Source organism: Pleurodeles waltl, chromosome 5 (genome assembly GCF_031143425.1).
Source record: "Pleurodeles waltl isolate 20211129_DDA chromosome 5, aPleWal1.hap1.20221129, whole genome shotgun sequence".
In the NCBI taxonomy this organism is placed as follows: Eukaryota; Metazoa; Chordata; class Amphibia; order Caudata; family Salamandridae; genus Pleurodeles; species Pleurodeles waltl.
The window spans coordinates 1,735,505,974-1,735,531,905 of NC_090444.1; the positions used below are offsets into that span (position 1 = coordinate 1,735,505,974).

The following is a 25,932-nucleotide window of genomic DNA, read 5'->3' on the forward strand; positions in this document are numbered from 1 at the left end:
CAAGATGGCAGAATCAAGGGGACACCTGGCAGAGCTTTGTGCACCTCCCTAGAGGAGGAGCTGGACAGGGGAGTGGTCACTCCCACAGCCTTTGTGCAGTTTCATGGCAGAGTGGGAACCGGGGGTTCCCTGTCTGGTGCAAAACGGTTCATGCAAGGAGGACACCAAATGTGCCCTACAAAGCAGTCTGGTGGTGCTCAGAGGCCACCCTACCGAGCCCCTAGACACCCAATATATGGGTGGAGGTGGTCACACCTCTCCCTTACAGGAAATCCTTTGTTCTTCTCCTTCACCATGATCCAGGCTCACCAGCAGGAGGGCAGAACACTGTCTGAGTCAGCAGCAGCATGGGATGGCAGCTAGACCTCTTAAGGTTCCACAGACAGAACTGGGGGATCCCCTAAGGAACCCACAGAGTACATGCACCTCTGGAATTGGTGTAGTTGCATGATTCAAACATGTTTGATACCAAATATGCCTAGTTTTGGATAAGTCATTATCTAGTTAGACCACTTGTGTTGAACAGTTTCCACTACATACCTTAACATGGATTCCCCGCACTTAAAGAGTGCAGGAATTAGCCTGGGGTCCTAATGGTGCCCTGTTCATGGAGGGGTTCCCTCACACTAAGGTACATGAACCCTGCCCTTGGGATGAAGGTCCTACAAGAGGGATGACTTATAGTGTCTAGGTGCAGTGACCAGGTTTGGTGGTGACGGTTTTGCCGTCCACTGAACTCCCGATGGGGAGGTTGCCCCATAGTGCCTACTTCCCCGCCGGGCCCATTACAATTTTCCATCTAGGTCGGTGGGCAGAAACCTGAGTTTCTGCCTGCCAGCCTAGTGGGAAACACCCTACAGCATTATCTCCAGCTCATAATCAAGCCAGCAGCAATGCTGTAGGATGCAGGGTGCATCAGCACCCTCACAATGTTCACTGTTTGCAGTTCAAGGGTGCCTGCTGTGAGGGAATAGATTGATTATGTGCAGGAAGGGACACCTTCCTCCTACAATGGTGATTTGGCACTTCTATGTGTTCTGGAAAATGCAGCGCACATAGAAGTACCTAAGCGTCATTTTGGAACGATTGTTTATGTGCACGAAGGGACACCTTCCTGCACATAAATAAACATTCATGGCCTTTTGCTCCTTCTATGTGTGCTGCAGGGTGCAGTACAAAAAGAAAGAGCAAAAAACGAGGAGGAATAAAAGTATTCCTCCTTGTTGTGCCATGCTAATGCCACCCCTGGGCTGGTGTTAGATTTTGGTGCTGCCTCAGATTTACACCTTCCTGTAAATCTGGGGGAGCGTCAAAAGCAATGGGTGTTGCGGTGGAACGCCCACAGTAACAACCATTGCTCGCCCTCTGTGAAAACTGCATCGGAGGAGCCCAAATTTACAAGGAGGTGTTAAGTCACGAAAAATGGCTTACCGTCTCCTTGTAAATATGGTGCAGTGAAAAGCGTCACTGAAAGTGACACTCCAGTGGCACTAGGGCCTAGGAATTCTTAGAATTAAGAGCAGTTGCAAAAAATTGAGACCTGTGAGTGCTAAACCTCAACTTTAATATTTTGATTTCCATAGGTAATATTGTATTAAATGTCATCTGTTGTATTTGTAGAGGAACGTTGGCTCAATAAGCTTCAAGTACGAAGAAGATGAAAAGCATTGACGGTGCAAAGGTTCCATGGTACCTAATGAAAGCATGGCTATTGGGCCCCACTGCCAGTTGGAACTGTAGCAAAATATACCATAAATGGAATGCAGGGAGTCTCTCATATCCGTGGACCGTAATGCTACTCTCAACTTACTGCACAGCTATCCCCAGGTGCTAGCGCAGGTATTTTAATACAAATTATTAATGAGTGTTCATGTATTATGAGTAATGTATTTGCATGGAAAATGTAATAACGATAGAAAAGTAATGCATGCATCTGAAAATGTGATCACGATGAGTGGCCACCAATGCTCATGAAGTGTACTTATTAACAGTCTATTAATATGAAATGTTGAGTATATGCTTGACTATTGTAGTAATGTGTCATATAAAGGGATATGTATAATGTATTAGCTTTATTAATTGTAGGCCTTAACTTAGCGGAGGTCTTGGTTTAGTTGTCAGGCCTCATGTCCAGCTGTATTTCTTAGCGTCAAATAAAATGGCTTTCCTAGAGAGTTAAACTGTGATTTTACATTGTATTGTGTAGATGTGCTCGTAGCCAAAAGTCTTTCTCATGAGAATCGACTGCTGGAAGATGCTGTTCTTGCTACATGTAACATTATGAGTGTAATGTGTGTGAGGCTGACTTTCTCAGGAGAAGAGCAATGGAGACACTGACTGGAGTATAAGCTGCAACAATATTGTTACCTGATGAGCCGTATGATGAGGACATTGAAGGAGAAACCAATCTGTGACATGTGAACGAAGTAGTGGCAGAATTATTAGATTTGAAGTTTTAGTTTTATTGTCCAAAGTGTGAACATGTGATCCCTTGACCAATAGGGACTTGGGAAATAGTTTTAGGGAATTTATCTTAATGGGACTGCACTGAGAAGAAACAGGCATTCCAGCATTTGCCCATTCTTGCCCATTTTCCATCTTGACAAGAGACGTGCTTAACTTTATTGCTTAAAGACGTTGCGATTCTGAACTTTAATGCTGAATCCTGATGTCTTGACAGAACTGATGTCCTGATGAGGAAGATTATCTTAACTTGCCGATCCAATTGAGGAGAGGTATTATTGTACACATGTGTTTGTTATGCCTCTTTGCTTTTCTTTCTAGGTACCAACCACATTGCTTTGATAAAGCCATAGTTAGATGTTTTCCAAATTATTTTGCATGAAGCCCAACATGCTGATGCTAACCTGATGTTACTTAAGGATTCTTACTCTGCTAATAGGTAATAATGTCTGATGAACTTCGCTGCTGAATCTAGATGTATGCGATATAGTTTGCGCAATTGTTCTTGTTATTAATTTGCACCGTAACCTTAGAATGTGTAATAGTTCAAGCTCTGATTAGATTGCGGTTCTTCCATGGATTTGGACAGCCAGTGTTGTTTCTGTATGTGCATCATTTGATTTTGAGATTAATTTACGCGACTTTAGCATTGTTAATATAGGAAAATAAATATTCTAACTTTTACTAAAAGGTGTGGTTATTCATGGCTGAAAGGTCATGGTGTGTGACAATTACTTACTCCATTGATTATGAATGTCACTGATTATTGTTGATTATTGATATTGTCGACTGATTACTGATCTGCATATACTGGAGTTGTGGTGGGATCATCTTAATTGCGAGCCAAAAGTTTCATCGAACTATTCGCATCCCCTTGTAAGTTTACTTATTAAGGTCAGACGTGCTAACACAGGTCAGCAGAAAATACTTTATAAGGCTGCCATACCATTAAGTATTGACTGGGCTTCCAGATGTGTTTCACAAGCAAATTAATTTGCCATTTCTGGTCTGCAAAATTATTCATTGAAGTTTGCTATGCAAAATGTCATATTTTTTTCATAGAATTATGCAAACTTATTTTTGTACACATTTTATCATGCACATTTAATAGAGATTTCATCTACCTTTCTATCTTCTCCAACATGTTTTTATGTTTACAAAGTATAATTTACTGAAATCACTGCGCTGAAGTTTTAAAATGAACAGTTTTTTCAGGTAGCACACAATTAACCATCAATGTATTACTAGATCAATAATATATGTAACACAATTTAAATAGACAATCTAACACTTGCTTCATAAGACTCGAATCATTTGTCATGACTGCATGTTTGATTACATGTTTCTCTAACCTCATAGGAAGAGTAGCCATGTCAAAGCTTTCTATGAGCCCCTGTCAAATATACCATGTAGGGCTCAAATAACAGGAACACTTGATGCTAAGTTAAAACAAAACAAACATCTGCAATACATGCTTCTCACGTTTCCTAGAGTTAAAGCAATTAGCTTTGTAAACTCCTAACCAGACTTTTCTTGCCACATACACTGAAAAGTAAAACAGTTTCACATAAGAGAACTGATGGCCACCATGAACCCAAAGCAAACCCACAAAAGGAAACAAAACTTTGTTTGCAGTGAAACATATCGGCAAAAGTGCAATTATCCATGTAACTGGCAAAAGTGCAATTATCCATGTTACCGGCAAAAGTGCATTATCCATGTAACATGGTCGATGTCATGCAAGGCGCTCTACTACTGCCCAACAAGATTGTGCTACCTATGAAATAAAGAGAAAAAATAGTGCAGAAACCATGCTGAAAACACTGATCCTCGTATGTTTTCAGTAGTTTACCAGTGCGCTCAAGCTGGGCTAAAAACCGGAAAAGGCACGACGTATGCATGCCTTTCACTAATGAAAGCAAGCTAATTTAATAGGCAAGCCCGCGAGCCAATCAAATTGATGAGCTTGACATGGGCATGGTTACAAGCCCACAAAGAGATTACACTAGGGAAAGAGCACTTTGTGCTCAACCCTAAAAAAGATATGCTTTCAAGGAAAGGGAATTCACAGCAACTCAAGCATCAGGTGCCATTGGTTGGTGTAGTCATGTTAGGTATCTCATCACTGTTAAACAGGGCAGGCTTGTTCTACATCTATGAATAAATTATGCAGCACTAGCTTGGGACCCTGCAAATACAGAGACCATGGGAATAATGTTAGATCTGTCCTCCTTCGATGGCCCTGAAAAAGAGCATGCCTAGTGCATAGGCTACAGAAACAAAATCATGCAACCTCTATACTGAAAAGCACATACTTGCAAAACTAACTTGCATACTTGCATAACTCATATTATGACTCAAAATAGATCCAGATCAGAGGCTGCAATCGAACATTTGTTTAACATACCTTTTATCACTCTCCGGTGACCATCGCTGTGTTTCTGTTCACACCCACTCGCCCAACGTGCAGCTGTTTTTGCTGCTTCAGAATTCCATTTCTAAAATGACCAGAGATATTTCAAATGTAACTTTCAGGTAAGTACAAAATGGCTAAAGAGCACACCAAAGACAGTCTCTCACTTTTTATAGTTTTTATAATTTTGCAGACCTAATTCATGAGTTCTGTTTAATAATGTATTTGCTTCAAACTTGAACAACCCTGCCAATATCCTCAGCAGTAGCAGAACATTTATGTAGCTCACTTTTGCCAAGCTTGGTCGGATTACAAAACATGTTTCACGGCACTATTAAGATAGTATTTGCTTCAAGCACCTTTAATCACTGAGGGTCTGATTTAGATCTTAACGGTCACACCGCCAAGCTGCGTTGCCTAGGGAACCTAGAAGATCGTCTGGTCAGAGGTCTTCTGCCCACCCTAATTAGATGTTACAGCTCTGCAAGGGGATTGACAGGCAATGGATTGCTGATGGAGGGAGACTGCAGCGGAATCCAACAGACTTCGTACAATGGCATGGGCAATGAAAGAGAGGTAAGTGACACACACACTGTCCCTTAGCCATAGGTGGAACCCGCTCTACAAACTACACCACACACCACATTCATACTACAACCCATTGCCATTCTGACACAACACAACCTGTACATCCTCAAAACACACATTGACCTACATCCATGATGTAACATATACACACACCATTGACACTGCACCCACACACCACACAACCATCACAACTACAATCTCAGCAACATAAACGCACTCAGGCACAACTACAAACATCACAACAATATCTGCCTGAATGTGTCACATGGCAACACAACATTCACAACGACACTGGTCTCACATGCAAGTGATACACATACAGACACAACCACATCACCCACTCCAGCTCCCTCCACCTAACCCAGCCAATCGCATTGCATAAACACATACATGTACTGGCTCACACACACACAACTCAAAGCACTACATGACAGGTACAGGTCCCCTGGCAATGTGCACACATGGACACAGTTGACAGGTGTGAATGCACCATTATTGTGGTGTCAGCATTCATTTACCAATGAAAACTGGCACCATAATGACAGTTGTGTATATGTGCAATATGTTTTGTGTAGCAGAGTGCCCCCATCTCTGTCTGACCCACTTGTGTCCCTGACATATGCATGTCACAGTGAATTTAAAAAATTACTGTGACATGTACATGCCTACAGTGGTCCTGAACTCCTGTGCAGTGCCCACCCAAAGTACCCCGGCAGTGCAGCGTCCCTAGCTATGAGCGCAGGGACAGGGGGTTATGTTTTCTTCATCGGTCTGTTGGAGCAGTGATGGCAGCTGATGTCCAGTTGTGTTGAGTCAGAGATGGGGTGGAATTAGGAAAAAAGGTGAGTTTTCACCCCTGCTCCACAATCCACCAGCTCAGACCTGGAGTGTTAGAAATGGGGTTCCTGGTTGGCTAGGGTAGGCATCTAAGCCAGGCAGGGACAACTACTCTAGTCAGGGCAAGGGAGTTACACACCCAAGATAACCGCTGCTCACCTTCTTGGTAGCTTGGCACAAGCAGTCAGGCTTCTCCCGGAGGTCATGTGTACAGCATTTGCACAGCACACACAACACATGTGACACAATGACTACACCACAAAGGGAACACAACAACAAGTTATATAAAAATAAATTGTATTGCCTAAACCATCATTAGACAAAACAGGACAGGTATCAGTAGTACCCTGCTACCCAAGCTGTTGTGAGAACATCACACAGGTTACTAGTACTCTGCAAGAATAGCAGTAGTCAGATAAACATTTAGGTTATTGGCATTCTGCAACACTAGTGGTAGTCAGGCTATCATTATCACCAAAAATGCACATCCCAATAAACAGGTTATCATAAATGGCAAGATATTATGTACGCACGTAAAGTGAACCCTTCCCCCAATGACGAGTCATCACTATCCCCAGCAAATATCCTAGCAGAATAAACATGCCATTTAGTGTACACCAGGTCATGAAGTTTGCAATGCAAAAACGAAGGGTACAGATCATCAGAGTGAACTACAGAACAGCCAACAATCATCGGGCCCAGTAGATGTAAATGCTCCTGGGCTTCTTTTAGGATAAATATGGGTGTTACGAAAAGAACACAAGTTGGCCGCCGGAGTTCCTGCATGGCAAGTACATATGTGGAGGTGCCGTTTCACAGAGTACCAGACGAAGAGGGCCCACTGCCTGTGCTGTCACCTGTCCCATGAGGGCATTGCTGGCGTGGCTGCCCGCGGGGACTCGGCGCAGCCACTGGTGCCAAGAGTGTCCCCTGATTGTGAATGCAGCTGTGGGAACGTGAGGTGTGCGGTGTGCCCAGTTCAAAGACGAAGGAGGGGATGGATCGCGCACTCAGGACCAAGCTTCCCGCATTGCAGCTCACCAAGAATTCCCTCAAGTCATCTTGCTGTCAGGCCACAGTGGAATTCTCCTGCGGCCGCACATCCAGTCTCACTGCTGCGGGCCAGCCTTCTGAGAGCAGCATACATGGGAGTGAGTGCAGCAGTAACCACTCCCTCCCGTTAAAGGCAGTTGTTGTTGGGCTAGCTGGTTACTCCTGTGTCAGGGTGAGACCCCCACACTCTCTGGCAGCTCGGGCAAGGAAACCAACATGATCTTGTAAGGTGCAAGGAAGCGCTCATCTCGAACTAAGTTTAGAAAGCCAAAAAGGCACCTAGTACTAAGCACCACATAGCCTGGGTTCAGTACTCACCACGTGTTGCAAATAAGAGGAAATAAAGTGCTCTTCATGTGCTAGTTCATGTAAGGGGCCCAAGAGCAGGACACAGCGCTCCACATGCGCTGGACTCCTGGGGGAACTGGAGGGGACCCAATGGGGCAAGCTGGCCAGCACACAGAAGAGGTTCAGGTGGTGGTTCCTCCTGGTAATTCCACCCAACCTTGGCAGTTCAGAGTCAGGGGAAAGCTGGCAGCAGGGCAGCATGCAGAAAAGCAATCCAGATGAGTCCTTTAAGCCACCCTGCGCGCACCAAGCAGCAGGCCAACAAAAGAAGAGCAGTCCAGATGAGTCCTTTGTGTGGTCAGGCAGTCCCTCTGGCAGAGGTTCGGTCCCCAGTCCAAAAAGTGCTCTACCAATGTGGGGGACAACCCCCTGTACTTATACTCAATTTGCGCAGCCTCCACAAAAGGGGGAGAGGGCGCTCCAACCAGCACCAACCGGTTCCAGGGATGTCCCCTCTCTCCTCCAGCACTGGCTCCAGTGGGGGGTGGACGACCCTTTGTGTGAGGCCAGGGAAAGTCCTTTACAAATGCAGATATGCCCACCTCTCCCTCTCCCAGACCAGGAAGACCATTCAGTATGCTGATGCACTCTTGTGACATCACCACCCTCTCTGTGTACAGGCTGTCTGAAAAGTATGCACAAAGCCCAGCTGTCACTCTACCCCAGATGTGGATTGGAGGCAAGCTGCAAAACACCAGAGTCATAAGCACAGATAAAAGCTCACTTTCTTAAAGTAGCATTTCTATAATAGTAATAAAACATCCACCTACGCCAGTAAGTAGCATTTTTCACTTCCATTCTAACCATACCAAACGTATGCCATACATCATAGATCAGACAATACCACTTAGATATATGTGAGGGCATTTCTAATGCAATCCTATGAGAGAGGCGGCACTCAAAGTTGTGAGAAACCAAATAGATTGTTTGTCACTACTGGGACATGCAGTACATAAAGACATATGTCCTACTTTTCACATACATAGCACTTTGCTCATAGGGCTAGCTAGGGCCTACTTTAGAGGTAACTTATATGTACTAAAAGGGGAGTTCCGGGCCTGGCAAGTAAATTTAGATGCCAGGTCCCTATGGCAGTAAACTGCCCATGCAGGCTCTGCCGTAGCAGTGATGGTGCAAGCTGTGCTGCAGGCCCACTAGTAGCATGTAATTCACAGGCCCTGGGTAGAGGGATACCACTGTACAGGGGACTTACGGCTAAATTAAATGTGCCAATCAGGTGTAGCTAATCATACCAAGTTTAGAAGGGAGAGCACATGCACTTTAGCACTGATCAGCAGTGGTAACGTACTCAGAGTCCTAACGTCAACAAAAAGGGTCAGGAAAAATAGGAGGAGGAAGGCAAAAAGTTTGGGGATGATCCTGTAAAAAGGGCCAAGTCGAACATGGAAGTTGAATCGCCACTTTTTTCTTAGTGGTATGGCACATCCAAATTGGCACCACAGGAAGAGTGTCTAGGTGCCGCCAGCATCCCCTTTTCTCTCTCCCGCCATCAACGAGGGTGGTATTTCTTGGTAGAGACAGCGGTTCCAGTGCATCTTTCAGCTATGAGACCATCAACATCTAAATACAGTGGGCAGACCATTACAGCATCGGACAGGTTACTAGTCGAAAAGTCAATGGTGGGACTGTTATTGCTAACATCTAAACCAGTCCCTGAATTATTAAAGTGGATATACTTTAGATATGTCAGACGGCACACAGTGGTCTTCAGTTGCAGGTTTCTATATTCCGTGCAAAACATAAACCACATAGGGAGACCAGGTGACCTCTCTCATCTTGGTAGGTGACAGTTGCCCTCCTGAAAGTAGTCAGCCTCTTCTGGGTGCACCACACAGTACCACAGTTAGAATTATTTTCTTAGACAGACCTATCTCCTGCAGAGCCAAGCGCAATTCTTCCCCCACTGGGCAGGCAGGCTTCTAGATGCTAGACAACCCTCACCTTCTCCAGCATGTTGTACATGCTTCAGATGATGTCCTGTTACCTCCGGAAGACTGCCTGTCATGCTGATACCAGTCCTGGTCCCAATGAAGTGCTTCCAGTGTTGTTTGAGCATTTATTTTCAGGTCAATCAAGCTGCTTGAAACTAAAAAAAGTTAGGTAGTTTTAATCCCGATTTTATTAACATTTTCCAGACAAGGGATATTGGTCCACTGCCTAATGTTCTGGAACCAGATAGGGTAGTCCCTTTAAAATGTAATTTTCTTGCTGCATTGCAGGCACACCTTTTGTGCAAGGTGATGCTCTCACAGCAGTTAGTGGAGGTGTCGGCTCAAGCTGGTGTTTGCAAAGCATAGTTGAAATGGTGTGCAATGAGGAGCAGAAGAAAAGGGCACGCTCTGCCTAGAACGGTACCCACAGAACCTGACCACATACTCCTCTCCCCTTATCCTCTGCTAAATGTCAGTGCTCAGGAAACTTGAAATTCCATCAGCAATCTCTTTCTAAAGGTCTCTTTTGGAATTTTGGGGAACAGCCTTATCGCCATCCTTTCTCCCAAATACACATTAATAGATTACTGCTATGCTGAAGTCCTGAGTACATTTAAAATAGACAGCAGGACTTGTGTATCATCTGCTACTTCAAGATCTGATATATTAGTATATAGGCAATGGTGGGAGTCACTGATAACCTCTTCTGCATACAGCCACATAGGTGACTTCTTAATTATGCTGCATGGGTTTAAATCCTAAATTAAAATATTGGTAGACATTTTACCCTGTACTGATTATCATTTAAATGACTACATATCAAGGGGAACAATGTCTCTGATGAATGAAAGCATTTCCAGTATAATTACTTATATGTGCACATATCACTCCTCCTCCAGCCCTCATCCAGGCCAGCCCGCCCAGTTCTAACCTGGCTCCAAATTAAAAACAAGCATTTGCAATGCAACAGGTCTCGCATTTCTCCGAGTTAGAGCTATTAGCAGTTGTAAACTCCTCACCGGAATTTTCTTGCCACATTAATTGGAAAAAAAGAGCGCGATTGCACTGCTACAAGTCACTCATAGTGAAACCTATCGGCAAAAGTCCAATTATCTGTGTAACAGGCAAAAGTGCAATTAACTATGTTACAGGGTCTATGTCATGCAAAGCGCTCGACTTCTGCCAAGCGAAATCATGCTGTGAAAAAAGATAGAAAGCAGTTCACAAACCGGACGGAAAACAGCGAGCCACGTATGTTTTTAGTACTTGGTTGCTGTCCTCGAGGAGGGCTAACCACCGGAGAATGCATGACTGTAGGAAAGTACCATCTTGCCTGGCATGTTACCCCCATATTTCACTGTATATATGTTGTTTTAGTCTATGTGTCACTGGGACCCTGCCAGGCAGGGCCCCAGTGCTCATAAGTATGTGCCCTGTATGTGTTCCCTGTGTGATGCCTAACTGTCTCACTGAGGCTCTGCTAACCAGAACCTCAGTGGTTATGCTCTCTCTGCTTTCCGAATTTGTCACTAACAGGCTAGTGACCAATTTCACCAATTCACATTGGCATACTGGTACACCCATATAATTCCCTAGTATATGGTACTGAGGTACCCAGGGTATTGGGGTTCCAGGAGATCCCTATGGGCTGCAGCATTTCTTTTGCCACCCATAGGGAGCTCTGACAATTCTTATACAGGCCTGCAAGTGCAGCCTGAGTGAAATAACGTCCACGTTATTTCACAGCCATTTACCACTGACCTTAAGTAACTTATAAGTCACCTATATGTCTAACCTTCACCTGGTGAAGGTTGGGTGCAAAGTTACTTAGTGTGTGGGCACCCTGGCACTAGCCAAAGTGCCCCCATATCGTTCAGGGCAAATTCCCCGGACTTTGTGAGTGCGGGGACACCATTACACGCGTGCACTGTACATAGGTCACTACCTATGTACAGCGTCACAATGGTAACTCCAAACATGGCCATGTAACATGTCTAAGATCATGGAATTGTCACCCCAATGCCATTCTGGCATTGGGGTGACAATTCCATGATCCCCCGGGTCTCTAGCACAGAACCTGGGTACTGCCAAACTGCCTTTCCACGGTCTCCACTGCAGCTGCTGCTGCTGCCAACCCCTCAGACAGGCTTCTGCCCTCCTGGGGTCCAGGCAGCCCTGGCCCAGGAAGGCAGAACAAAGGACTTCCTCTGAGAGAGAGTGTAACACCCTCTCCCTTTGGAAATAGGTGTGAAGGCTGGGGAGGAGTAGCCTCCCCTGGCCTCTGGAAATGCTTTGATGGGCACAGATGGTGCCCATCTCTGCATAAGCCAGTCTACACCAGTTCAGGGATCCCCCAGCCCTGCTCTGGCACGAAACTGGACAAAGGAAAGGGGAGTGACCACTCCCCTGACCTGCACCTCCCAGGGGAGTTGCCCAGAGCTCCTCCAGTGTGTCCCAGACCTCTGCCATCTTGGAAACAGAGGTGTTTGTAGCACACTGGACTGCTCTGAGTGGCCAGTGCCAGCAGGTGACGTCAGAGGCTCCTTCTGATAGGCTCTTACCTCTCTTGGTAGCCAATCCTCCTTCCTAGGTAGCCAAACCTCCTTTTCTGGCTATTTAGGGTCTCTGCTTTGGGGATCTCACCAGATAACGAATGTAAGAGCTCACCAGAGTTCCTCTGCATCTCCCTCTTCACCTTCTGCCAAAGGATCGACCGCTGACTGCTCAGGATGCCTGAAAAACCACAACAAAGTAGCAAGACGACTACTAGCAACCTTGTATCGCTTCATCCTGCCGGCTTTCTCGACTGTTTCCAGGTGGTGCATGCTCTGGGGGTAGCCTGCCTCCTCTCTGCACCAGGATCTCTGAAGAAATCTCCGTGGGTCGACGGAATCTTCCCACTGCAACTGCAGGCAACAAAAGACTGCATCACCGGTCCCCTGGGTCCCCTCTCAGCACAACGAGCATGGTCCCTGGAACTCAGCAACTCTGTCCAAGTGACTCCCACAGTCCAGTGACTCTTCAGTCCATGTTTGGTGAATGTAAGTCCTTGCCTCCCCACGCTAGACTGCATTGCTGGGTAGCGCGTGATTTGCAGCTGCTCCGACTCCTGTGCACTCTTCCAGGATTTCCTTTCTGCACAGCCAAGCCTGGGTCCCCGACACTCTAACCTGCAGTGCACAACCTTCTGAGTTGTCCTCCGGCGTCGTGGGACTCCCTCTTGTGACTTCGGGTGGATTCCGGTTCACTTTTATTCGAAGTGCCTGTTCAGGTACTTCTGAGGGTGCTGCTTGCTTCTGTGAGGGCTCCCTGACTTGCTGGGCGCCCCCTCTGTCTCCTCATCCAAGTGGCGACATCCTGGTCCCTCCTGGGCCACAGCAGCATCCAAAAACCCTAACCGCGACCCTTGAAGCTAGCAAGGCTTGTTTGCGGTCTTCTGCGTTCACCTCTGCAAGCTTCTTCACGACGTGGAACATCCATCCTCCAAAGGGGAAGCTACTAGTCCTCTTCGTTCTTGCAGAACACCAAGCTTCTTCCAACAGGTGGCAGCTTCCTTGCACCCTCAGCTGGCATTTCCTGGGCTCCTGCCCACTCTTGACACTGTTGCGACTCTTGGACTTGGTCCCCTTGTCTTACAGGTACTCAGGTCCGGAAATCCACTGCTGTTGCATTGCTGGTGTTTGTTCTTCCTGCAGAATCCCCCATCACGACTTCTGTGCTCTCTGGGGGTTGTAGGTGCACTTTACGCCTACCTTTCAGGGTCTTGGGGTGGGCTATTTTTCTAACCCTCACTGTTTTCTTACAGTCCCAGCGACCCTCTACAAGCTCACATAGGTTTGGGGTCCATTTGTGGTTTGCATTCCACTTTTGGAGTGTATGGTTTGTGTTGCCCCTATACCTATGTGTTCCTATTGCAATCTACTGTAACTTTACATTGCTTGCATTACTTCCTTTTGCTATTATCTGCATAATTTTGGTTTGTGTACATATATCTTGTGCATATAACTTATCCTCATACTGAGGGTACTCACTGAGATACGTTTGGCATATTGTCATAAAAATAAAGTACCTTTATTTTTAGTATATCTGTGTAATGTGTTTTCTTATGATATTGTGCATATGACACCAGTGGTATAGTAGGAGCTTTACATGTCTCCTAGTTCAGCCTAAGCTGCTTTGCCATAGCTACCTTCTATCAGCCTAAGCTGCTAGAAACACCTCTTCTACACTAATAAGGGATAACTGGAGCTGGCACAAGGTGTAAGTACCTCTGGTACCCAGCCTCCTACAATGACGTATGCATGCCTTCCACTAATGAAAGCATGCAGATTTTAAAAGGGAAGCCCATGAATCAATGAAAGACACTGAAATGACATGGATGGGGCTTTGAGCCCTTTTCTAACTACTAAAGCGTCTCACAAGCGATACGCATGCGCAACCGCATGCTAGCGCAGGCTTGACCCTAAAAAGCTGCCTGTAGGGAGACCACAAAAACGGTAAAGTAAGAAAAGCACACAATCAAAAGTCAGAAATATGCAAAATAAACACCCAACGTCACACCAAGCACGACAAGTATCCACTCTAAAATGAGTATGTTTTTTGTTACAGTCCATGCCATGAATGAGTAGGGAGGATATATTTCGAATTACAGTTATTATTCCTCCTTAAGAAAAAAACTGGAAATATTTAATTATGACTGTTACAAGCTCATATTTATATTTTATCTGCCAGCCTACTTGGTGAGCTATTAAATTCCCAAAAACAGTTGTGTTGAAATAAAATCATACACAGTATATCTATGCAATACATTTTACCTTCAGTTTTGGTTAGAAAAGATTTGGTAGCCACAGAAGCTATTGCACTGGGAAAAGGGTAGGTGTGTTAAAACAATACTTCTTAATTCCTTCGATTGGTGTTATGTTGTTGGTGCTTTTTTAGTATAGTATTCACCTGTGAGGGTAGCCAGGTGCTCTGTAGCAGGTGTGTGAGTCATCTGGCTTATTGGAACTTTGCACTAAGCCATCAGTAAAATGCAAATTTTATACAGTTTAACAAGAGTTGTTCAGAAAGTGTATTCCAGGTGTATCAAAGCAAGAACTGAAAGCCAAAACAGCTTAAAATATATTGATCAACATTACCAGGAATCATACCCAGATGACTATTGCTCCATTTCATGTCATGGAATGGCGTTTGTATACAATAAGAAATTGGTCTGTTGGGCTGCTTTGTGAATGTAACCAACATTGTTGTGAGCTACAGCTGAATTTAAGAGAGAGTTGCCATGATAATGAGCAGCATTCTCAATATCTTCTCTCTACCTAGGGATGGTTCACAGGATTTCCTTCCTGTACAACTTCAGAACAGTAGTGATGCACCCAAAACTGATCTGTGGATCCTCCTTTCGGAGACGTGACATTCCCCGAGACTAATTGCGTTCTGTACCGTCAACACTACCCATCATGTGTAAAGGGTATTTATTTTAGTGCCCCCAGGAAGGGATTTACATGTAATCACAGTAGATGCATCTATCATGTAAGTGTCAGTGCAAATCAAAACAAAAGTCAACACAGACCCGTCTGAAAAACCCCTGTAAGTCTGTAAATTCCAGGGGGTTGGCCTGGGTGGGCTTTGTGTTGGCATTCGGAGGTGTTGGGTTGGGTGGGAGGCAGAATGCTCATGTTTCTATTTCTTTGAAGCAAATATTATTTGAGCTTAATCAGAGATTTCTCTTTGATAGCAGTTGGAAGGCTCAGGTGTTAAGTTTTGCCTCTTAGGATATCTTCATGCGTAGCAGTAGTTTTGTGAGCTCTCTTCCAGATGTGCTATAGCGATGCTGCAATACAATACCTACAGGCAGATGTGTCAACTAATGCTGCTAAACCCTGTCAGACCTCTCGAAAATACTTTTTGTCCCGTGTTTCCCCTAATTGAAGGAGAGCTTTCAGCCTTACTCACCACGCATGCACATATAGACACAAAAGCAGTTGTATTCCTGACTACTGAACCTCACTTCTCATAGTAAGAGTGGTTCAGCGATACTGCAATATGAGTCACGTGCCTTGGCGCTCAATGAGGAAAAAACATGACCCTGTGTTTAAGAATCAAACTTGCGCGATCTCTCCTCTGTTTAAAGCAATTCCCGAGATTAAAGCAGAAAACGTAGTAAACTGCCTAGCTTTTTCAAATATTTTGAAATGAATCTGCGTGTGCTGCTTTGAACTATTCTTTTTTAATTTACAGTAGTCATCAATCATTAAAATTAAATGTTCATCATCAGCGGTTGAAGCTTTTAGATCATAATGCTGCTGTTTTTCCCTTCAGGGCACCTCTGTCTCAAGTTTTTTTTTTTTTTTTTTTGCCATCTCGTGTAACAACTTTTTGAATCTAATGATCCAGGAATGAGCGCCTCTTCCAAGTCTGACTCACTTATGTGTCTCTGCGATTTCTGAATAGGTGAGAATCTCTCATTATATTCAGTTCATAACGTTGTAAATTGCAGCTACCTAATGGTCAAAATTCACCGTAAAGCTCAGAGCTCAACAACATGTTGGCACCAGGTTCCGCAAACCATCATAGTCGCCGTTCACAAAATGGAAATGCACGCCTCGTGTGTACTTTAATTACTGTTGTCACGCTGCATATGACAGCCTCTGCATTCATACGGTTTTGGCATAAATTGGACAATTACAGGAGCTCCAAGGTCTTACCAGAGAGATCATTTTGTACTTACATGTCATCTTACGTCACAGATGGGAGTCTCACGACAGCTTAACAAAGAAGCTGCACTGGATTTACTTTTCCTTACCCTTCCTCTGGAGTGTGTCATCACTGGGTTTGATGGATGGATCAATTGCGATATTTTCCCTAGTCCATCATCAGCTAGCATACAGGGAGACTGGTGCAAACTGAAACATATCAACTAAGGAAGACACACTAGGAGAAAAAAACGAGGCACGCGTGTCAATGTGCGTGAAAGCAGTCCCTGCGAAGGTCTATGTTCAAAAATAGGGGCGCAATGTATCGTTACGAAATTGATAACTGCTAAGGTCAAGCTCTAAACCTCAAGTTTTTCTCATATGTTACAGGTAAGTAACCAGCCTGATCGCGCTGTCAAAACAGAGAAAAAGTAGTCCCCGAAGCCAGCGAGCTTCGCATGTTTTCTGTACTTGGTTGCTGCGCTGGAGGAGGGCTCACCACTGGGAAAGGCATGACGTAAGCGTGCCTTCTGCTAATCAAAGGAAGCGGATTCTAACAGGCAAACCAACTTGCCAATGAAACACACTGACGTGACGTAAACAGGGCTCCGAGCCCTTTTCTAATACCTAAAGCGTCTCGCTAGAGATACGCATGCGCGAGTGCATGCGACGCAGGCTCAACTGTAATAAAATGATAATAATATTACATTATCGTTTATATTTCCTTTAACTGAGTGCAGTGGGGCAACGCTCCTCCACCTTAGCAGAGGAGCCGCTGCTGGAAACCCTTGATCAGCTTTCATATGTCTCGTTTGTTCCACAATCAGTGTGACCAGTAAACAGCTTGCATACAGTCTCGGAGTGTGGGGAACAGTCTTTCTTTTGTATTTGCTGACGGTTTTGGTAATTGACGAAGGGCTTTCATACATTGAATGGTTAAGGAAAACTGTATTAGTTGTACCTTTTGTGTCTCCATTACCGTGGTGGACCTAGAAGAGTGGCTGATTTGCTGTCTCCTGTAGCTGTAAGCTAATGCAGCTGCAGACCAGAGACTAGGACGATCAAGGATGTGACAAAGAGTCCTGTGCCCCTGAAATTTGTGCTGGCGGTGTACACTGACCCAGAAAAAGGACTGGGGTAACCAATGATCTCCTCCTGAAAGGAAGTGTGCATTGACTAAATGTAGTTAAATTTATTGTGAATGCAATGGTTATTGCACAGGAGCTAAAAGCACATTTTCTTTAAAAGAACACTACATCATGTCTCCACTTCCAGTATCGGAAACCATTTACCCCCTCCAACCACTCATTGACTGCATTTTGACGTTGAGCCAGTACAACACTCTGCTGTTTTTCATCAAGGTCCACACTGTACAAACACACATTAATCCATGTATTCATACATATTTGTGTATGCAAAATGAATTTTAGACACATTCTCCTCTAGCTGCAACATCCGTTGTCTTCTTTCAATAGAGGGGCTCTCCATCAATTCTCATTAACTATATCAAAGATGGATGGGGAGCCTTTGTTCCAACATTGAGAGAGTTCTAACAAACAGCCATGACAGCGCTTTACTTTCCTGTTCAAAATTTTTATTAGGCTGTGTGGTGACTGGAACACTGAGTGATATGCTTTGACTTCACTGAGTGCCTCTGTCACCCTTGGAATGCAGCAGCATAGCAAGGACATCATGGGCCACGGAACAAGCATGGACTGTGGCAGTTAAATACAGAATTCTATGGGCCCCTCAGCGCTCGGGGTCCCCGTGCGACTGCACCTGCTGCCCTAAGGTTAGTTACGCCACTGTTGGAATGTTTAAGTAAAAGGTTGAGGCAGTTGCAGCGGAATGTGGATTGGACTGCAGCTGAGGGTTTGTGCTCCTCTCTGTTCCTTGTTGTACCATCATGGCCATGCACGATTCGCCATCATTCAAGCAAATGGAAAGCCCTGGAAGTGCAGGATTTCCAGGGGAATGGAACTAGTCTTTGCAAAGACATAGCCCTGTACCAAAGGGGCTATGAATGACAGGCAGGCAGTGCTTAATTTGTGCATGTTGTTTCCGGTGCGGAGAACCGGCACTTATTTTTGAGGCCCAGCGCTTAGTTTTCTGTCCCAAGCATTTACTGCGAACAAAAGACACGTGGGAAAGACGGAAGAAGAGAAAAACGAAAAAGCGTCAGAAAGGGGAAAAGCAGGAAGCTGACAGAGTTAGCTGAAGGGGCAAGGAGTGGCTATAAATGGACTGAAGAGGCCTGAGGTGGCTTCAGGATTAGGCTGCCTAAGCATTATGTGCTCGCACTTTTAATTGCAGCAGCCGCGTATTTAAGAGGAGAGTCTTGAGCACCGGCACTTTTTTATTTACAAATTAAGCACTGCAGGCAGGGGATATCTGCTACTGCTCAGGGATGGCCTTAGCCGTAAGCTGGAGAGGATGAAGAGCCGCTGCTTGGCAGGCTTACATTCCTGAGTCCCAAGTGCCGAAGTTCTGTCCATTAAATGGTGCAACATGTGATGGCAAAGGAATACAGAGTACGGTCACCGAGCAGCGGTGTTACACAAGCCCTTTCAGCCGTAGGGGCAAAAGGGGGGCACCAACCCTTCAGGGACCACTAAACCCTTCAGAGGTGCCCCTTTCAGCCGAAGGCCAATGAATGGCTCAGAAATTTGGGAGAGTCAGAGCCCCCTCTTCACATTTTGTGAGGGTTGGTGGGGGGAGGTCAGTAGTCTTTGTCGCCACTGCAGCAGTAGTTTACTCACTGCTGTCTGTAGCAACGATTTGTAACAGGAATGAGTGAGGAATTTTTCTCTACTGTTTTAAGCTTTATCAATTTTCCACTTTAGGAAGCTGGCAATATTTTAAAAAAACATATGTAAAGCTGTGAGACACACATGTTTGCAAATTTGCACCCCCTTGTTTAACATTCGTGAAGAGACAATATCTAGATGAACTAATAGGCAAATATAGAAACAAGAAAGAGGACAATGAATTTAGTACACTACATCTATTTCCACAGGTTTCTTAAACTGAATGCAATGATGGATGTTTTTCTTCAAATGTATCCTACCATTTTTAACATGTTGCTGGCCGGTGGATCAACTGCTCTCCTAAACGCGTTATGCACATCAACGATTAACTCCTGGACAGTTGCATTTTCAGTTGAGACCACTGAAAACGGTTGGTCGACCTGGAAAAACAACAACAGTATTCAGAGATATGACCTTCATTGAGCATGAATGTTTCTGCTTGATAGAGTTTGAGTCGACTTGCCCCATGACTTACTGTAATTGAGTTATATCTTAATGTGTGTGACAAAATGTTCCCTCGTGTGACATGTTGTTCTGAATGTAAAACCACTGACTGAATAATATCAATCTATTTTCGCTTTTTACGGAATGTGGAGAGCGGGACGGGACAGTTAATCAAATTCCTCTGGTTACAGCCCATAACTACTAGTTTAGGTCTTGTCTGGAATCTTTCCAGGAACACTTAATTCATTCATACACTGATAATGAACAGAAAGGTTACTGCTGGAGAGAGCTGCGGAGATGTGGAAAGCAAACGGGCAGGTCAGTGTGCTAATTATTGAACGTCACGTCAAAAAAGTTAGTGATTTTCACTGACGCGCTTCTTTGTTCTTCCATTGTGACAGAGCCTATGAGAACAGCAAGATTTAATAACAAGCATTTATCCGTTCACTGCCAGGGTATTTGTACGCCTCTGTCCTGGAGCTTCTTTTGTAGAAAAGCAGCTCTAGGTTGTTTAACTACGTGAATCTCTTCGGTCTCTGTACACCCATACAAACTATCAGCAGCAGTTCCTCTGCTGAGGTGCGTCGCCTCCCTCCGCCAGCAGCAGCAGCTGCAAAACTGTTACAATAAAACCACAATAAACTGTGTTTATTATGGTTTTATTGTAAAAGGGGTGGGCCACGGGCGATGACAGGGATGGAGGGTGAGTGCGCAGCACTCCCTCTCAGTGCGTATGTATGTTTGGATGGCCGTTTCAAGCTGGTCAAACAAACATGCGCACTAAACTGACTCCAACCCGGCAACACAGAGAGCAGGCAGAAGCTCCCACTCTGCCTTAGACCACCACGCCAGAGCACTCTATCTAATCCTAACGCTGCTCTCATGCTGCCAGCAGCATGAAAGCAGTGTTAGGATTGGCCGCAGAGCAGGCTTGGAGCCTGTGCCTACAGTGAGGACAGCTGAGCAGCGCAGCGAGGAAGGTACATTTAAAAACATTTTTTGTTGTTGTTTCTCCCCTCCCCTGCCACGTGCCGCCCTGCCCCTTCCACGTCCCTAGACGCCCCCCTCCGTGAGCCGCGACTGCAAACTATATATTTTTTAATACATGAAGAACTATGTACTGATATAAACCACACATCAATAGCTGATTGCACTTTGAAGATATACTGAAATGTGTGGAAATATCAAACTTGCTCTGTATTTAGTTGCATTTATAAAAAGGTAGGCCAGGTGTCATAACCAAATCTGGGGTCCCGTCCCCACTTTGAATATCTTAATTGCAGACTTCTGAGAATGACACTACTACAACCTGCACGCAGGTACATTAATGTCTCGAGTCCTTATCGAACAGGAAACCCAGGTTCAACAAAAGTGCGATCAACTACAGTAGGCTTCTACTCACGCTAGAAAACTATTTTTCACAGACCGTAAATCTCTGTTGCAGAATGTGTCAGTAGTTTACATGGAAAATGTGCATTCATCAGATGCGCTAAAGCACTCCGGTGCTGATAACATCTGTTTGCATCGCCAGCTCCTTATCTCTTAACATCAGGAGCGAGACATTTCCCTTCATTCTTATACAGACTCTATAACAATGCAGAATTCTGACAATCACTCAAACTAAAAAAACACGTGTTCTAAACACCTAGAACTGACATGTCGGTCAATGACGTCTAGTTAGAGTAACTCCACAGTGGTACTTGTCACCCATGTCTGTCAGCCAAAAATCATGAAATGTGTCATAAAGTATTTATTTTTGTTTTTACTGGCTGAGAATTCAGTACTGTTTAGTTCAGGACTTAAGTTTCTTGCTGAAGCGTTTCTCTGAGCGCTGCCATTGTGACTGGAGGAACAGGGATACAGGTGAAGCAGGGAAGCGGTTGGCCAATATCACATAACAGGACAAAAACCCCTTACGTACAGTGGTTTCTTCTCCTATGGTCGGTGGGTAAGTTCGAAAAACATAAGTAAAATGGCAGATGCGCACAACTGCGCATAACCTGCTGCTTACATTCATGTGCTATTTAAATGCTGTGCAATACTGTTTACAAGGCGTGATATTGGTAGCACTGTTCTTAACGACCGTCACCGAGTCAGTTTGACCCTCCACTCCATCCACCATGTTCTGTCCCGTGATGTCCATCGGGCGAAGTCTTTACTCATCAGATGACGCAGGGATTTACGGACTCATTGCATGGACGCCAATTCACCGAAATGCCAGGGGTCGCGGAGTGACATCTTATACCATTTCATCTTCATTTTCACTCACACACACATACTTATGCATCCACACAAATTCATACTTACCTATACTCTCTCCCACATAAACACACTCACCCACAAGCACGCACACAACATACATTTAAAAGCATTTTTTACTTGCCTCAGCAGCTATGGAAGATTCCAGCTAATTGTACTCCATTTTTATAACACTAATAGTGAATAAAATATTATTATTCACTATTAGTGTAATACAAATTGTCAAAAACAAATAGAGCGGAGCCCTAACTGATGTTCATAAGGACGAGCTGCAACTGTGTTCCGTGCATTGAATTTGCTACCTCCGAGGCCAGGAATCGCTACGACAGTGCCAGGGGTAGCAAAGAGCAAGCCAGGGGTCGTAGCTGCAACTCCTGGGGACCCCTAAATGACATCCATGACCCCTTGCCCTTAACTGCAAATGCATAATTAAATGTTCTCAATGCTCTACTTTTTCCTGTTCACAGTAAATTGATTAGGCAATAAAGTCTCACCACCCAAATCTCTTCAGAACCGATCACTACACAAAACAAGCATAGAAAAGCCAGAAGCTCTGTCGTTGGCTGCCAGCCTATTTGCTTTGCCAATATTTTTAGTGTGATTCTTTTTTTTTTTTTTTTTTTAAATTGGTCACTCATGCGTTCAAATGTGTAAACATGCACATGCGTCTCTCTGTGAATTTCAAAAACATTTAAGGATGCCACCTTTTTGTACACATGTATGCAGATGCACAGGCGGACATCCTTTAATGTTTTGTAATAAAATTACTATTCAAAGATGGCTCCTCTTTCATGCATGCTTCTGGACAGCCAAACGTTTTGGAATGGGTTGGAAGTACATGGACTTAGATGGCAGCCGAAGAAGCGTGCACACATGATGCAGCTCACCTCAAGTGAAGGCCCAACAGCCTTGTCAGTATAGCTTGTGGGCCCAACCAAGTTTAACAACAAGTAAAACTATGTTTAGCAAAAAGCATACTATGGCCCTAACTCCCTGGCCTGAAGGAGGCTCCTTTCTATGTGGGTACAGAATTTTGCTTCTGCAGTAAGGAGCCGATGGCTTAAAATGGCTGGCCAAGTGCCCCGTACTATCTCTATGCTCTTGAGTGTAGAAGAACAATCTAAATGACAATACAGGAAACCAATTGATGAAAAGGATTGGCTGAAAGACTGAGTTTGTCTGACTTTTTAGAATTCCCTGAGGTTTTCCAGTCTACAATTGAAGCTGATAATTGTTATAGACTTTCAATAATACACCTGGCGAAGTTTTGTGAATTGCATTTCATCGTGCAAAGCTATCTAAGCATATATTTTCAAATTATAGATTTGACAACACACCTGCAAACAAACTGTTTTTTCTCCATATGGGAAATCATGTTCCCATTAGGAAAACCCCCCTCTTTACACCCAGACAGGTTCAGGGGTGCTCCAATTCACTTTCTATATCCTAAAATGTGATTTATCCTTGCCCATGACAGAAATACATCTTCAACCTTTTCTAATGCTTAAAGTGGTTGAAGACAGACTTGGCTGCTTAGAAGCTCACATGACATCATGACACCCAGCCCCCAACCATTCTTGTAAGTTTACTCACACTAATATCTGTATATGAGCAAATCAATTTACACATGTGAAATCAACTTTTCTGAATCAGCAACATGGTTTTGCACTCAAAAATAAGGGTATTAGGTATGACCTCCTGTAGCATACGTATATGCATGTCCATGTCTGGCTTGCGAATTCAAAGCCATGATGTGTAACTGTCATCTATCTAGACACATGCTAATCTACAGACTTTACCTTTGACAAATATCGGTATTTGTTCTTTTATGGGATCAGAAGATGAATTCACTTGATCACTGTTCTAGATTTTTTGACAGCTGAACCCTTCTTGATTTTGTTTGTTTTCGTATTTATTATGTACGTGATAGCCATCAGGTATAAATAAGTCAACAATGGTGGCAGAGGCTGGAGAAAACCGTGTTTTGTTTTAGCAGAGACGGTTTCCAAGATTTTGCCAATTCAGTCTAACCCCTTTCTATCAATATTTGTGAAGGCTGCCTACGGGTTTCAAGTAATTCTGACAATTGTCCATAATTTGCAAGTTTTGAAACTGATTTCAAGAATATATTTTGGAATTCTCTTCTACTTTCATTATAGTATTAGAAAACATGTTGCAGTTTTGGGAGTTGTTGATAGAATTATGGTATGAGAACAGTAAGTATATTGAACAAAAGGTAAAAAGAATTATCAATGCTCGGTTTGTCATAACCTTTTTTGTTGGGGAAGTTGCCAGGCCCTCATCAATCTTAAAATGAAAATGATCTAAAAATAGAAATATGATCTTTAGGGGGGTGGTCTCTGAAAGCACGCACTGCTTTTCTTTTTTTTTGTATTTTTTTAAAACTTTCTTTATGTTTTAACCAAAAACATACAGCTGCATCGTATGGTGGCACATAGAGAAGGAGGCAGACAAACAGTGAATTTCATTACATCATGGAAAAACAACATTACAACAGTTTCTTCCCCGTTTCTACCCTCCCCTATACATCCTCACAACGTTAGTAGAGACTTCATCGTTCGCCGCCCCCACATCTGAATGAAAGGACATCCGCAAATTCCCACAGTCTATACCCCCTGTAGCACCCCCATGAGTACCCCTGGATCGTCATCCTCACTATCCGAGGATGTTAGGTTCGAGTCCGGATCCCAGAATACAGCACAGATCTCTTGCCAATCAGCTATATCATCCATGGCCTTGTCATCATGACAATTTTTTTCATATGCATTTCTTCTGCTACTTCCCATTCATTGTATCCGCTCTCCAGCGGTTATAGTCCTGGCCCTTTTTGCCCATCCATGTTATGGCTACCCTGTGTTTAGCTAATACTAAAAAGAGATGTAAGAACTTATACTCCATCTTCCTACGCTTTGCATGGGGTGTATTACCAAGGAGACAATGTTGGGGCATCTGATCAAACTTTAAACCCACCACCCTTTGTATTTCTGTAGTCACTTGTTCCTAGAAGTCCTGTACTGCTCTGCAATGCCAGGTTAGATGCATAATGTCAGCTGCTTCTCTATCGCACCTTGGGCAAGCATCAGATTGAGCGCACACTGCTTTATTAACCACTGGCACATAATGGAATTACTTTGTGTATTTACATGCTCCTTGACAAAGGGTAGAATGCATCCACTAGCAGTGAAGTTGGCCAATGGCTGTGGGAGTGCTGGCCCACTGCCCCAGTTTTGTGTAATGTAGAAGCGAAAGAAAAATATCAATTACAAAATGACAAATCAATGGATAAACAGGGTTGGCTGAAAGCTCCTATACCTGTAGTATACATATAATTTTAGCAAGATTGAAAAATTTAGGCAAATGCCAGACTCAAACAGTCTTACTTGGAAGCAACATATGTTGTCTAACTCTTTTCAGATGACATTGCTAGAGATTTCAACAAAATAAAAATAATTAAACTAATAACCTACAAGAACTAATTGTAGGCCTAACAAAATGCTGCTTTTTAAACATGCATTCTTCATTTTAAACTCTGTGTGCAATGTACTTGCTTGACTGGCTAATATTAACACATTCAAAACCCTATAGCTCAGTAGAAAAGTTTATTTCAAGACTTTTTCTGTGTCTTTTCATGAATTTTCATCAACAAATTTCCTATACTAACAAGGAAATGTTATGTTTGCTATTCTTTTTAACCACTTGACCTGTTTTGGAATCTTAAACTTGCTAAACTAATATTAAAACTTGCTTCATATGAATAGGCCTTTAGTGTGAAAACATGTGAGAATCAAAATTACATATGCTCATTGTGCATAAAACTTACATAAATGTTCTGTCTTTCTGAAACCACATGGATGTGAAAATCTTTGACTGTAGTAAATTTGTATAAAATGTAGTTGAATGTTTCTTCTGTGTAGAAACGTCTTTGTTAGAAATTAACTATATTAACAGAAACTGTTCCTGTCTCATGACCTTCTCTCTTTCTGATTGGATGACCATACACTTATCTATGAAATTGTTTAAACTATGTTATCATTGTGCTATGTATGCAAACG

The 25,932-nt window shown here is 43.8% G+C and overlaps 1 protein-coding gene across 1 annotated transcript in view; it reads right to left on the bottom strand.

The window, feature by feature from the left end:
- The window catches only part of LOC138296724 (serotriflin-like), a 150,215-nt gene that overhangs the window by 82,150 nt on the left and 42,133 nt on the right, over positions 1-25,932 (bottom strand). Inside the window, exons 5-6 of the mRNA XM_069236125.1 lie at positions 19,417-19,536; positions 4,871-4,961 (exon numbers count right to left, since the gene is read on the bottom strand). Coding sequence (XP_069092226.1) covers positions 4,871-4,961; positions 19,417-19,536 — 211 coding nt within the window. The remainder of the gene's footprint in view (positions 1-4,870; positions 4,962-19,416; positions 19,537-25,932) is intronic.